This window comes from Leucopleurus acutus (genome assembly GCF_964270905.1).
Source record: "Leucopleurus acutus genome assembly, chromosome: 15".
Classification (NCBI taxonomy): Eukaryota; Metazoa; Chordata; class Mammalia; order Artiodactyla; family Delphinidae; genus Leucopleurus; species Leucopleurus acutus.
Genome location: NC_139157.1, coordinates 47,777,292 through 47,792,288, shown reverse-complemented (window position 1 = coordinate 47,792,288; position 14,997 = coordinate 47,777,292). Strand labels below are relative to the sequence as shown.

The following is a 14,997-nucleotide window of genomic DNA, read 5'->3' as shown; positions in this document are numbered from 1 at the left end:
TCATTCAGAAATAATTTATTGAGGATCTAGTATATGCGGGTCACTATGCTAAATACTGGAGAATTATGGATTGAAAATACACCTTTTGGGCTTCCCTGGTGGCGCAGTTGTTGAGAGTCCGCCTGCCAATGCAGGGGACATGGGTTCGTGTCCCGGTCTGGGAAGATCCCACGTGCTGCGGAGTGGCTAGGCCCGTGAGTCATGGCCGCTGAGCCTGCGCGTCTGGAGCCTGTGCTCCGCAATGGGAGAGGCCGCAACAGAGAGAGGCCCGCGTACCGCAAAAAAAAAAAAAAAAAGAAAAAAGAAAATACACCTTTGCTGAATGTGCAAAAACTTACAGTCTGGAAGGAGAAGTAAACAAGTCCATAAGTAAATGCCATACTGGCATTAGGTGCCCCAACAGGCAGAGTATAAGGAAACAGAGAGCCCAAAGGAGGGACTGATCTGGGGAGACTGCCAGAGGGACACTTGAGCTAAGTCTTAAAAGAGGTATATAGTGATGGTTGTATAACTCTAAATTGAATTGTACACCTAAATGGGGGCAGGGTGAATTTCATAGTGTATAAATTAGATCTCAAAAAAGCAGTTAAAGAGAAAAAGGTATAGAACTGGTTCAAATGTACACAAAGGGGGAAAACATCTTGGGGAGAGAGAAGAGTGTGGGCAAATGCAGGGGGATGTGAAACAGCTCGACAAGTTAGGGGGACTGCCAGTCCTCAAGTGTGGCTAGATGGTAGGGTAGATGTTGATGGTTCAACCTCCAAAGGCCTTTTAGCAATGTAATCACAGGAGCAACTGGATCTTCATGTAATGCATGAATTCAGTCTCAATGACATTCTGGGCACCTTCTGATTTTTTTGACAGAAGGCCCCTTTCTCTGAAAAATCTAAGGTGGAGAAGAAGCATGTAAAGAAGGAAAAACCCAGATGCCCAAGAATTTGGATAACAAACAAGTTTTCTAGAAGTTATTTGAGTCGTCTCCCTGCCTCTCAGCAAGTTTCACTTAAAACTACCCTAGAGAGGAATCTGTTTTATACTTAAAGTTTCCTAGAGAAGCAGGTTCCAAGCGGAACGGGCTTTGGGCCAAGATAAAGCATTATTCTAAAGCCCCTTGCAAATCCAATCATATGCGGAAGGCCCCATAGGAAGCAAAATGTCCTCCCTGCCCTCTGATCTGTCTGTGCTGGTCTAACGATGCAAGACATTGACGTGAGATTCCCATCTACTCGGTTACCCAGCCCAGAATGTCCAGAGGAGGTAAAGCTCACTTACATGGCACCAGGTGATCGGGGCCTCCAGGACAATAGTAGCGATAGTTCCACTGAGCCTGTGGGGAAGGGTTGGGAGGCAGCATCTGTGCACATGCTGGGTATCTCTGAGGTTCAAGCTGATGGAACTCCCTGGATCTGAGAGGCCTGGGGAGGTCCTGGGGGTAACACACGGAGGTGAGGGGCAGGGGCCTTTCCAGTTGCCTGATGCCCAGGACGTCCTGGGGCTGTGAATCATAGCCCGTGTCGATCGTACGCAGGTCTGGGGCCGCTCGGTTCCTGTGGATCCGGGCCCGTGGCACCATCTCCTGGCTACTGCCCGGGGGGTCTGCTGAGGCATTAGGTAAACTTTGGTCTGATTTGTCTGAGTCATGGCCAGTGTCAGGAGAAGCTGCTGAAAGCTGAGATCCCAGCCATTGATTGCGTTTTTCCATAAGTGAAAACTGATGCTCCGGGGTGAGGGCTCCAACCACAGACTCGGCCTCAGGCTCGCTGGCTGCAGAGCAGCCCAAGGGAGAATCTTTGCTGGGGTCTGGGTGTCTCCTCCAGAAGCTGTCTTCACTCTCTGCCAGGACTTCAGTGCGCAGGCAGGTGATCTGCTGGGACCCAGGCTGCCGGCTTGAAAGCTTCAGGATTGGGTGAGCGTGAGAAAAGTCTCCTGAGGAAGAGCGAAGGGTCTGAGGTGCAGACAAGCTGTTGGGGGCCATGGCCCTTGTATCTGGAGCAGGGAGCTCGGATTCTTCTTCCAGGGAATATTCTGAGAGAGGTTTCAGCAACTGACTTGGGTATGGTTCTGATTCATCAACCTCCACAGGAATGCTTCGGATCATCCTAGTTTCTGGAACAAGAGAAAACATGCCACAGCGTCAGAAGTCAGATCATTTCTTGGAGTCCCCCGCTTTAGGACCTTAAGGGACCTCATTCAAGATGTGGTTTAAATTAACAGTAGAGTGACACCAATGCACTGGCAGAGCCCTGATCACGTAAAAATTGTTCACTTATCCTCCAGGCAGAGGCACTAAGGCTTATTAAGATATTTTTATCTGGAAGGCGATTCAAAGAATGTGACTGGACCCTTATGTGGTAGAAGTCATACACCAGCAAGGGAAAGACACGGATGAAAATCAACAGCCAAGTTGTGAGGAAGGAGAAATAATCGGAATGTGGGTTGTTTCATCTGTATTTGGAATCCATGATGAAAGAAATCTCAGTAACGAATGTGGAATGATCTCTGAAATATACTGTTAAGTGATTAAAGAAAAGCAAGGTGCAGACCAATGTGGATACGATGCTGCTATTTGGTGTGAAAAAATAAAGAGAGGGGAATGTGTGTGTGTGTGAGCACAACTGCTTGCACACGTATAAAACGTGGATGGAGGACACACAAGACATTGGTGCACTGGTTGCCTTTGAGAATGGAGCTAAGCTGGGGGGGGGGAGGGGGAGAGTTTTTACCTTCTGAAGTTTTAAACTTTTGCCCCCTGTGACTATTGCCCAATTTAAGAAAAAGATTTTTAAAGCCTGAGTTTCAAAAGCACTGGAAAAAAGGTCATAGTGACATTTTCCACTTACAACTATAGGTCATTTGGAGGGCTTAATTCCCTCTTGCATGATGCCTGCATGACCATCTGGCCTGTGATGTAGTAGCTGCACGGACAAGGCTCGCTCAACTAGCCTTTAGCCCACAGAGCAGTCAGCCCACGGTCCAGGTAATATTGGTTTTACCTATAAAAACAGAACTCTCAATCAACATAAGGGAATGAGAAAGAAAATTCGCCTCCCCTTATCAGAAGATTGGTTGAGATGATGTCCCAGGATGCTTCGGCTCCAGGGGAAGGAAGGAGGCAGGTCACGGAAAAAGATGTCACAGGGTGATGACGGGAGGCCTGCAGAAGGCTCCAGAGCAGGGAGAGTGGGAGCGAGGAAGTGAAAAGAAAAATCCTGGCCGCCTGTTCCGTGCAGGCCTCGTACATAGCACACCTCAAGTGCCATACAGGGAGAAGGGGTGGTGCGGGGCGGGGGTGTGTGGATTTTTAAATTCCTATTTTATCCATGTAGGATTTCAACCACGAACACTCACTGAGGGCTTACTGTGCCCAAAGGCACGATGCCCATCAGTTATTGTGCTAAGACAAATTGGAAAATTATGAATTCCCCTTCTCTTGTGTCCAGTACCCAACCCAATGGCAAGAAGACAGCACACATTTTAAAATGCTGCCCCAGGGCTTCCCTGGTGGTGCAGTGGTTGAGGGTCCGCCTGCCGATGCAGGGGATGTGGGTTCGTGCCCCGGTCCGGGAAGATCCCACATGCCGCGGAGCGGCTGGGCCCGTGAGCCATGGCTGCTGAGCCTGTGCGTCCGGAGCCTGTGCTCCGCAACGGGAGAGGCCACAACAGTGAGAGGCCCGCGTACCACAAAAAAAAAAAAAAAAAGCTTCCCCAAAGAGCAGAAGTGGGATCAGTAGTTTCCCACCAAATTTATCTTCCTGGCCTATAGAAAGAGACCTCAATCTGCCCTGCACTCCCTGCCAAATGAATGCCCTCTAACACTTCTCTGACTCTCACTGGGTATCAGACTTACCCATCTGCTGCAAACAACCTTTGTACCATTTTCTGGCACAACAGAAAATTCCCTCAGGCTCCAAGTCCCTGCGGGCCCTCCCTCCTTGCCTTGGTGTCCCCTGCCCCGGGCTGGCTCTTTTCTAGGCTGCTGTCTAGGCTGGGTGTACTTCCTGCCCCTTGACTCTGCAGAGGATAGACCTCATCACCTAAATTGCTTAGACCCTGTAAAAACACACAAATTTCAACTGATTTCAATTGATGAGACCTACCCAAAACACACATATTTCAACTACTGAGTAGTTTAAAATGTTCACCATTGTTTTCCTTTCTTTCTTACAATTTTTCTATGAAATTGGATATGCCATACAACATGCTCTTCAGCCGGTCAGGAAACAGAAGTATTTTCCGAAGGGCTGGCTGAGTGTTGCGTAATCTCCTGCAAGCATCTGTGGGCCCACAGCTGAATGCAGGGGGGGGATCGGGGTGGGGGGTCGGGGTAAGAGTGGCAGCCAGTGAGCCAGCCAGCAAGAGAACTAAATGCTGTTAGCTAGTTCTTGGTATGCAATTCATATTCATTTTCCACACTTCAGGTACAATTGTTTATATTCTCCCTGGGTCTTCAAATGTGAATACCTTAGAAGTGCTTCCCTAAAAAACTTAAATTAAATTTAAAAAGTTGCAAATTCTCTTCTAGCTGAGGAACCTTCAAGGACTTGGAGGAAGCTAATAAAAAGGGTGACAAATGTGGTCATCTCCGGAGTGCGGTCAGTGACTGGGAATCTGAGGTCCATCCTAGGGTGGGAATTCTAGCGTTGACATTGGTCTGAAAATGAACAGACGGTTCCTCGGATGATAGTGAATAAACCCGGTATGGCAGTGAACAACCTTTCAGGAAAGCTATGGGATTAGTAATCTTTAAAAAACAAAATGAACTCTGATGTTTCAAATTTGTACAAATATTCAAACAGCAAATGATTACTGAACCTTACTATGTGTCCAACTCTGTGCTGTGTACCCCCTCTTCTGAGGCATAAGCTCAGTTAAAATTTTTTTACAAATGGTAATACCTACAAGTGACACAAAACTCAAAAGGTACAAGAGGGTATATTGTGAAAGGTAAACAAAATTATTTCTTAAGACATAAAACATTATTCCTACCTTCAAGTTGCTTGTGATCCAGCTCAAGGAAGACAACTAATACAGGAAATCAAAGGCCCTACCTCAGGGCCTTTGCACTTGCTGTGCCTTCTTGGAACACTCTTCCCCTACATATCTGCATGGCTTGATTCCTTTCTTTTTTAGGTCTTTACTCAGCTCTTGCTTTCTCAGTGAGGGCTCCCTGGTCACCCTCTAAAATTTTTACATGCTTCTTGCATTCTCTGTCTCCCTTCCCTGCTTTATCATTCTCTGTAGCAGTTATCACCACTATATATACTATAAAATGTATGTTATAAATACAAATATCTAGTACATTCCTTGTTTATTGTCTCCCCCCTTCCCCAGAATGTAAATTTCATGAGGGCATGGTTTTTGACTCTTCTGTTCACAGCTGTATACCCAGCATCTAGAACTATACCTGGTACATAGTAGGTGCTCAATAAATATTTGTTGAATGAATGAATGATTGATGCCTGTTTCAGAGAGGAGACAGATCCATGTAGCTGGAAGGATCCCTGACAGTGAGGATCTCAGGCTCATGAAAGGTGGCAGGGAGGATTTCAGAGTTCTTGAAATTATACCCTTCCCTCTTCCTCTCTTCCTCTCAAATATGTATTAAGTTCCACTAAGTGTCAGGCCCCGAGGCGGGCCTGGGCCATGCCTGAAGAGGTCCCACCCCCCCACGGCAGGGTTGACCTGAACCCTCACTGGCAGAATAACAGTGAGTCCACCACCCAGTGTGCTGGGACATCTGTTCTGCTTCAGACAGGAAAGCGGCTGGTCTCCTCCTGCATCCTCAGAGCTTCGCGAAGAACAGCAGAGGGTGGGGCAGGCCTGCAGTCACCACGAGGGCCCCTCCAGCCCTAGACCCCGGCCAGAACTGACAGAAAAACCCTGCCACCCTCCTGAGGGTGTCACAGAGAAAAACTACACACTGATGCCACATCAGAGGGCCTTGGGCAGATCAGTGGCTTGGGTCGGAAATGACAGTTTTACTTTTTGGTCTTTTTTTTTTTTTTTGCGGTACACGGGCCTCTCACTGTTGTGGCCTCTCCCGTTGCGGAGCACAGGCTCCGGATGCGCAGGTTCAGCGGCCATGGCTCACAGGCCCAGCCGCTCCACGGCATGTGGGATCTTCCCGGACCAGGGCACGAACCCGTGTCCCCTGCATCGGCAGGCAGACTCTCAGCCACTGTGCCACCAGGGAAGCCCTACTTTTTGGTCTTTAATGTCAATATTGTAAAAAAAATAATAATGCACGTTGAAAAAAATTAACTCAGTATCTCATCGCTCCTAACCATTTCTAATTTCCCTGTTTTATTCCAGACCCTTCTCTATATGATGTCCAGGCGCAGTTGTAACCCTGGCACAGCCTGTGCTCCCATCCTTAACAGCGGGTGGCAATTGGATTTAAGTGGAAAAGCCCTGTTTTCTAGCCATGACCTAGAGGGGAAGTCTATGACCCCTGAGGGGGACAGAAGACCTGCCAGCCAGGTCCTGGTGAGCCCCAGGGCTGGCGGTGCTCTAGACAGTCTCAGCTTATCAGGATGAAGCTGGAAGGAATCAAGCCATGCAGATATGAAGGGAAGAGTGTTCCAAGCCGGAAGCCGGGGAGAGGCTGGAGCACGACAGCCATGTCTAGCTCATCGCTTCAAACCCCTGGGGGAAGGGAGAGGCTGGCTGGCCAGGGACTACAGGAGAGTTTCTGCTTCAGAAGCGCTTTCTGAGGCTCACAATACAGATGTCCAGGCCTCACACCTAGAGATTCTGAGGCGGGGCCAGGGCTCCCTTTTTTTGCTGTTTAAGTCCCACAGGTAAATAGGTTCTCTCATATTTTGCCAAGGGGAGTATAATCTGTACAATTTGGCCATAACTATCAGAATTTTAAGATCTTATGTCCTTTGACCTAGTAATTTCATTTCCAAGAATTTCCTCTACAGAGATATGCACGTATTATTTAAAACGAAGAGGCTATGAGGATAGGCAACGCAGCAATGTTTGTAACAGCAAAGACTACAAACAACCCACGCGTCCAAAAGGGTTCTGCTTTTTCAAACTATGGTCCAGCCTTACAATGAGCACTCTGCATCTTTTTGAAAAGACTGAGGAAGTGCTGTGTGAACTGATGTGGAACCATCTCCAAGATTTACTGTGAAGTTAAAAAAGGAAAGAGCAGAACAGCGTGTAGAGTACACTACCCTTTGTACGATCTGAGATTGCATGTGCCCACACCATCACAGCCGAAAGCTGGAACAGAGGATGCCTCTGGGAAGGGAGCTGGGTGACTGGGAACAGGGGCAGGAGAGGGACTTGCTTTTCAGAGCATTTTTTACCTTTTAAGTTTTGTACCAAGTGCCTGTGTATCTACTTAAAAGATAAAAAAGGAAAAGGAGAAGCTCCCCCAGTGATTCTGATGTTCACAAAGATTAAGAATCAATGTGAGCGAGGCACTGCTGAGACCACCCAGGAGAGAGTGAACCGTCCCATAAAATACTAAAGACCGTTCAGCAGAGGATGGGGACGTTTGTCCACGGTAGGAGTGGGTGGGACTGGGTTGGCACAAGCTAGGAATGGAGGGCTAGTCCCAGGGCCACACAACCAGGTGAAACCGTGGTGTATGTGAGCCTGGTTCTTGCTCTGATCTGACCCAAGAGACAGCAGTTTTCTTTCTCTGGAATCTCACTGCCCTTTGGACTGCGAGCTGTGGTTCCAGCTCCTAGATTCTGACCAGCATCTTTCTTCAAATCTGTCAGTTTTTCTGTCCCAGCCTCTCTCGCTTCCTTTCTGCCCCCTACCCTTCCTGCGTAGCCTGGCTTTGCAGATAAGACCTTATCCAGACATCAGTAGTTTTGACATCCCCTGTGACAATGCTCCCTGGTGTCCCATTCACAGAATTTCCCATTCATTCTCTTTCTCTCTCTTTTGCTGCCTCCAAGTCTTTGCTCATGTCTGTTCCCAGCAACCTTTCTCTCCTCCAGCACATTCTGCCTTAAATTATTAGTTTCTCGAAACAGAGCCTATCAGTCTTCGCAGCACTACCTTTCTTATCTCATCGCTCATCCCAAAGCTTCTTTTCCTCCCACCACGCCCGCCTCGCTTTCTGCAGGTCTCTTAGACCCCATCCTGGTGTGCATAGGGCACAAGTCTCTCTCAGGGCACATATTCACAGATATGATGTCCACGTTCACAGTTAACTGTGGCTTCTGCCATCCAGACGGGCTTACCCTGAATAAATACATATTTCTAGGATGTGGAAAATATGCAGGACTTAAATGCACAGGCTCTAGATTCAATCTCCCCATGATTAAATTCTTTCTCTGCTAGCTGCACGATTAGACGTGTGACCTTGAGAAAATTACTTAACTTCTCTGGGCCTCATTATTCTCACCTGTAAAGTGGGGAAAATGACAGCATTTGCCCCATAGGAGGGTAAAAGAAGAAGGTGTAAATAAAGTGCTGACTGTAGGGCCTGGCCCATATCAAGCTCTCCCAAAACAATGGCTATTTTGTTATTTTTACAACAACAAGTGATTTGGCTTTAGAACTGTTTTCTAAACAATGTTCACTTGTTTTATACCTGGACGCTAAACCTATTATATGAACCTAATGTATGGAGACCATATCTTTTTAACCAACATGTGTATTTCTGGCAGATTCGATATACATCATCTCATCTGGTCCTTAAAACAGCTGGGTCCCAGGTGAGGTACGTGGTTTCACTTCACCATTCCTATTGTACAGAGCTGTGGGCACATTAAATAGCTTCTCCAAAGTCATCGCCAATTCTAGCCTATAGATCTCCTACCTCTTTCCATTAAACCACATAGATCAGGCACTGGCAAACATTTTCTGTAAAGAACCGGACAGTAAATAGTTCACATTTGTGGACCACATACCATCTCTGTCTCATACCCTGCTTTTCAGCTAGTTTGTTTGTTCTTAAACAACCCTTTAAAAATATAAATTCTTAGCAATAGGCAGGTACAGAAACGGACCATAGGCTACCTTTGGCTCGACAGTTGTAGTTTATCAAGCTCTGGTATAGTTTATGCTGATAAATCAATATAAACCTAATGAAAGGGATATACTTAAGAAACCTTACCCTTTGTTAACAATAATTGTTAATATTTGTTAAATGTTTACTATGTGTCAAATACTGTTCCAAGTGTTTTACATGTATTAACTTATCCTCTCAGCCACCCTATTTGTAGGTACTGTCGTCAGCCCCGTTTTAGGAATGGGGACACTGAACACAGGGAGGGTAAGTAACTTTCCCAACGCCACAGGGCCAGTAAGTAGCCTAGCTAGTGTTCAAATCCAAGCAGTTCAGCACCAGAGCCTGGGCACTGAACCCACTTGATTGTCAGTTGGGGGCACTGACTTGTACAGCGATGTGGGGGAGGGGAGAAAGGGGATGGCAGGAGCTGAGTAAACCCTAGAAGCTCCTGGAATAGATAGGTTTCAGAACCATTCACCCTGAAGCTAAGGAGGCGTGCCACCTGTGTTTTATGAAGAATGGCCAGGCTGGAAACCTGTGATGGCTTTCCTTCATGCCACAACAATAGAGGATGTGGATGAGACTGCAGAGGCATCTTGATTTGAGAAAAGCACTTGATTGGATCTCATTAAATTTTAATCATAAACTGAACTCAAAGTAAATTGAAAACTTGTTGACAGAGCACAAACAAAGGGTGAGGATAACTGGCGATGCATCTAGAGAGGGGATATCTTCCAGGGGACGCCTCTGAGGCAAGGATGGATGGGATTTAATGAAGGTGTTATGTCCCTGGAAGAAGACAAATAGCAGAGCAAGAAACAGAGGAAGGGCAGGAGTGAGCAGCCTGAGTAATTAATAAACCACATTACCAGCTCCTAAATGATCAAGGCTTGCTGTTATCAACTGCTTGGATTTTTTTAAAAAAAGCATTCTTTGGGTCAACAATAGGGTTGAAGGGTCCTAGAGACACACAGCATGAATATTTCAGGTGGACATATTAATAAATATATAAATTTACAGCTAGGAAGATCCTCAGATGCACTTTGGACCAGATCCTTGCAGTCACAGATTCTCAAGGTCTTACTTCATTCTCCAGGGAGTAATTTTTTTCATAACTGTCCAAAAATTTGGGATTTAAAAAAAATCTTTAAACTCATTAATGTTCTTTGTTTACTGCCCCAACGCATGCAAACTCTCCCAACATTGGTTTGCTTAGTGGAAGTTGGTTTTGAGTGAACTGTGTGGCTCAGGTTCAAATTCCAGTGAGGAAATATTTCCAAGTTTACTTGCAGAATTTCCCAGACAGAGAAGTTCTTCCATTTGGTTTGCCAGAGGATTGGAAGCAGTGGTGAGCCCTGGAGACAAGGGAACATTTACTGGCCCTTGTTCATACCCTGCACAGTACAGCTCACAGCAGGCTGAAGGCGGTGCAGCGTGACCCGACCTGATGTGCGGAAGTTTGCTCTGCAACTCCTCTGAGCTGCTCAACTCAATGACGGGGCTAATGGGAAAGGACTGACTCCACCACGCTGGAAGCTGGTAAAAACCGTTTAGAGAACAACCTCAAACCAGCCCATGGGTTCTCTTGTTTGTTTGTTTTGTTTCAGATAAGGTTTCTCTAAACACACGTTTGTGATTCTTAATTCAGTCCAGACCCCAGAGTGAGGAAAAGAAGGGGCAGAAAGGAAAAAAAATCGGCAGAGGGAGGAGAAGGGATAGAAAGGAAGAAAGGAAAATGGAAGAGAAGCAAGGAGAGTGGGAAACCTTGAAGGAAAAGTTTAAAAAACTCATCCTTTATTGGTGGAGGAGAGAGGCTTGCTTAAACTGTGATTTTTACGTATTACAGTTGGAAGGGAAGGGAAAGAATGAATGCAGGCAAAAGGCAAGAATGTTACAGGTAAGCTGCTGAGCTGGGAAGAATCTGGGCAGACAGCACAGAGGAGGAGGAAGGGAAATCGGAGGTGGGAGGGAGACCTGGGACCCCGCCTGGGAGAGGAAGGAGGAAAAACACTGGAACCATGAGCGCAGGAAAACAGTGAGGTGGGGAAGGGCCAGGTTTCTGTCATCGCTCAGGGAGCTGCCCAGACCCCAGCCAGCCTGCGTCTTCAGGATGAAAGAAGGGGGTCAAGCAGGCCGGGGGCTCCAGTCAGTCCTGAATAGCTTGATCTCAGCTGCTTTACCAGGGAACCACGCCAAACTGGCTCAGCTCTGCGAATCACGAGGGGATGAAAGCCCACCTTCCTCCCTCAGCCAATTTACAACTTCTGGTCCCCAGGAAGGTTTGTGTACACATCTGTACACATGCACACACACACACAGAGGCACAGGGTGAGCTTAACACTCAGGCATCGAAGCACATGTGGGCGAGTAGGAGGCCTGCTGGGCAAGAGACGCAAAGAATGTCAAATGTCCGAGGGAGAAGGACAGCCTGGGTTTCAGGAACTAAAAATATCTCGGTGACAATGCACTAGGAAGAAACAGGAGAGGCCCAAGGGGAGAGCTTCTTGATTCTAATCCTCAGATGCTTTCTCACGGAAGGCCTGCAGGGTTGTTTTGATAAGGAACTGTGATCAAACATTAGGGGTCATTTCGTTGGATCTGAAAGGAACTTAAAGTTTAATATGGCTCGTCTGTGCTCTTTTTTGTTTTCCCTGCAGCAGTTGCCCGCAATGCATATGTGTTTTGAAAGGCTAATCTAAATTTTCCTGTAGCAGAAAAATGATTAGAATTCAGGATATTTCCGAGATTTCGATTCTTCTAAACGTAGATTTAATTTAGACAAACTACCCGCCTAATCGATCTTTCTGAGTGCCTGCAACTATGATTCTGAATTCGTGCAACTATGACTGCCTTCTTCTCTTATTTTCAGAGCATTTGAAAATCACTAACACCTTAATCTTGAGAGAAGCAGGCTTACATATTTTCCATCTTTGCACCCTCCCAAAGTGAGTACCCCCGAGTTAAAAGTCTGCTCCCCAACATGCTTTCACTCCTAGTCAGCCCACCCCAGGCACGGAGCAGAGCAGGGGCTTCTGTCAAGTGCCACCTCATCACAAATGACACCAGATGAGGAATGACTGTGGGTGGCCTTTCTGGATCAAAGCTAGGCTGGCAGCAAATAACAGCCTGATTTCAGATAGTGGTGCATGTTATTTGAAAAGAAAAAAAAAATCAGTAACTCATCACAGGTGAAACATCTTGAAATTCCTGTCCTCCCAACCCAGGGTGATAGAGAGAGCCATCTAAAAACATGACAGGGGCCATACCAGGGCCTTGATATTCCACAGAAACAGCTGAGCAATACCGAAAGCCGTGAGTCAGTCCATCCCACACAGTCAGGGCCTGTTTGAACTGTATGGAGGGAGAGTAACAGCTCAAAAGAAACAATCAGGATTTTTTTTGAAAAGCTTAAGGATTCTGTGTGTCGGTCATCAAATAACACGTCTGATCCTAGTCATCACCCTTACGTGGTATCTAGACGTGCTTCACAGCTTCCCTTCACCCCCCATTAAAGGCCCCACACACAGTGACTGGTCTAGCCAAGGAGTGGTTTCCAGCTCCTGCTAAGTCAGTAACGTAGCCTTCTGGAGCCAGGCTCGTCTGCCAGCTCTCGGGCCTGCCCTGACTTTGTGGGCAAGTGCACGGACTGGTTCTTCCTGGGTAACCCAAATGGGACGTAAATTAATTCAAGAAACCCCCTGCTTTCTCCTATTTAACTAGAGCCAAGAATAACACCTAAATTCCAGGCAGCCTCCTGCAGGGCCACGTGGCAGCCCAGCGTACCACGCCGCCGCTGCTCTCAGCCTCTTACCCAGGCTATGGCTTCGCCTTTTGCCTCGAGAGCAGGTAAGTGAAACAAATCAGAGCAGCTTATATGGAAGAAACCTGAGCGCCTACAAGGTGCTTGATAGTATACTGAGTGCTAGAGGGTACAGAAGGATTAAGAAAGGAGTCCTTTTCCTCCAGGGACTAACTATCTCTTAGTAGCAAGAGGTGAGATGAATGTATTTGAGTAATCAGTAAACAAAACACACTCTTCTAAGACCACCCGTTATGGCTACCCCTCTGGGATTCCCATCACCCCAGCCTTATTTCGTTAGAATTTCGACATAATCTTGTTAGTTCACCACCCCACACACATTTTATTGATGAAGAAATCCAGGCCTAGGGAAACCAAAGTAAATTGCATAAGTCACAGAGCCAGCAAGGAGTGGAGTGAGAACTTGAAACCAAGTTTCTTGTCCTCTGCTTTTATTATTTATTTGGTCTCTTTTTTCCCTCGTTCATTAAAAAATATCCCCCTATGCTAAGAAATCATCTTGAACTTGAAAGTCATAGGACGCTCGATTAGCTTCTAAGATCAAATAATAGCACTTCTGCCCTGGTTTTCCCTAAAGGCTCAGGCCTACTGTCCGTGCCAGCAGATGTCTGGGCCATTTGGGAGGGTGGAGGGCTGTGGGAGAGGAGCTGACAGGGCGCCACAGCCAGCACAGAGCGGAGATGAACTTCCTGGCCCAAGAACGTGGTGTTCATTTTTCTTCCCCCGAGTGAAAAAGGGATCAAGAGAACTTGGGAGTTCTCCCTCCATCTCTGCCACTGACGTGTCTGAGGCTGGAAGCCAATTCCTTAATCTGTGCCATCCCCGGCTCCCTCCCTGGAGAATGGGGCTTGTCTTCTTAATCGAAACTTGTGGGGACACTAAGTGCTCAAACACAGGCGTGTGTGTGTCTCCACTCGTCAAAGAGTTAATCTTCGCTCGCCCATCTGAAATACTAAACCACCAGCATTTTCTCACAGCAGAAATGTAGCTGTCATCTTCCCAGCCCAAGCTGGTCTCTCTGTACACAAACAAACGAAAGGTGGGGAGAGCCGGGTGGAGGAAAGGCAGGCAGCACATTTCAGTAAAGGAGAAAACTGTTTTGGGAAACAGGTCAAAAAGAAGTAAGGCGAGGCAGGTGACAACTCTGAACAACTTACCTTAGAGCCACCACGGGTGATCGCGCTCTCTCCTTCTTGGGTCACTCCACCTTGGGTCGCTCCGGGCCTCCCTCCACCCTCTCCCGGCCCAGGTAAAGCCGGAACAGGCTCCGAAGCAGGAAGTGGAAGTTGTATGCAAATTTCTACCGAGGCTAGGAAGCCTGGGCTCAAAAATCTCCCTGTGGGCAGTGAATCAACAGCCGCTGAGAAGTCACTTTATTTCTTAAAACAGAAACCTCCTTCATTCACTAGAAAAGGCCACTGGCCAATTAGGCTGCATTTTTCTTTTTTAACCACCCAGCTAAGTAACTGCTGAGGAATGTTCCCACTGCCCTGGACCTCAGCGTTGTCGTCGTCCTGGTACCCAGGCCTGAGACGGTGCCTGGGGAGGGGATTGAACTTGGGTGTTAAGATCGGTTATTCATTAGCAGCTCCAGAGGAGGAAACTGGGGGCAGATCGTGGGGAGGAGTATGAAGCAGAAACTTCTTACTGTCTCTAACTGCATTTGCTGCTCTTAATCACAAAGGGAGGACTCACTGTCCATCCCCCTACACACACAAACACGCACACACGCGCGCACACACACGCACACACGCCCCTCCCCCCGCACCCTGCCCCATCCACAGGCATGGAAAAGTGACTAGTTTTGAGAACCACCCCCCGCCCCTGACACACACACACAGCCCTCCTCTGGCTGCATTTTTCACGTACTCAAGTTTATTTCCTTGCCTTTCCTTCTCCTTGCTTAATCAGTGCCTACAGAGTTTATTGCCAAAGGAGATGCTAGAAACAGGATGACCAGGACGGCAGACTGTAATGGGAGCTGTGTTGGCCGCAGCTCTGGAGTCAGAGGGACCCGGGTGTGAACTCAGTTACCCACTGGCCAGCTGGGTGCTGGGCAGGCGCACTGTGTTCTTGGATGCTCTGCCTGCCTGCTGAGTCCTGAGGGTCAGCCCACTCGGCTGGCCACCCCTCTACCCTCGAGCAGGGGACGGGCCCCAGAGGGTCCCTATCCAGACCACCAAGTTCTGTTCAA

At 47.5% G+C, this 14,997-nt stretch overlaps 1 protein-coding gene across 3 annotated transcripts in view; it reads right to left on the bottom strand.

Moving 5' to 3' along the window:
* Positions 1–14,404, bottom strand: part of TRAF3IP2 (TRAF3 interacting protein 2) — a 41,349-nt gene extending 26,945 nt beyond the window's left edge. For all 3 annotated transcript variants that reach the window (XM_082855633.1, XM_082855634.1, XM_082855635.1), the window contains exons 1-2: positions 13,961–14,404; positions 1,273–2,106 (exon numbers count right to left, since the gene is read on the bottom strand). In XM_082855633.1, the coding sequence (XP_082711759.1) occupies positions 1,273–2,098 (826 nt within the window). In that variant the 5' untranslated portion in view covers positions 2,099–2,106; positions 13,961–14,404. The remainder of the gene's footprint in view (positions 1–1,272; positions 2,107–13,960) is intronic.
* Positions 14,405–14,997: the final 593 nt, after the last annotated feature.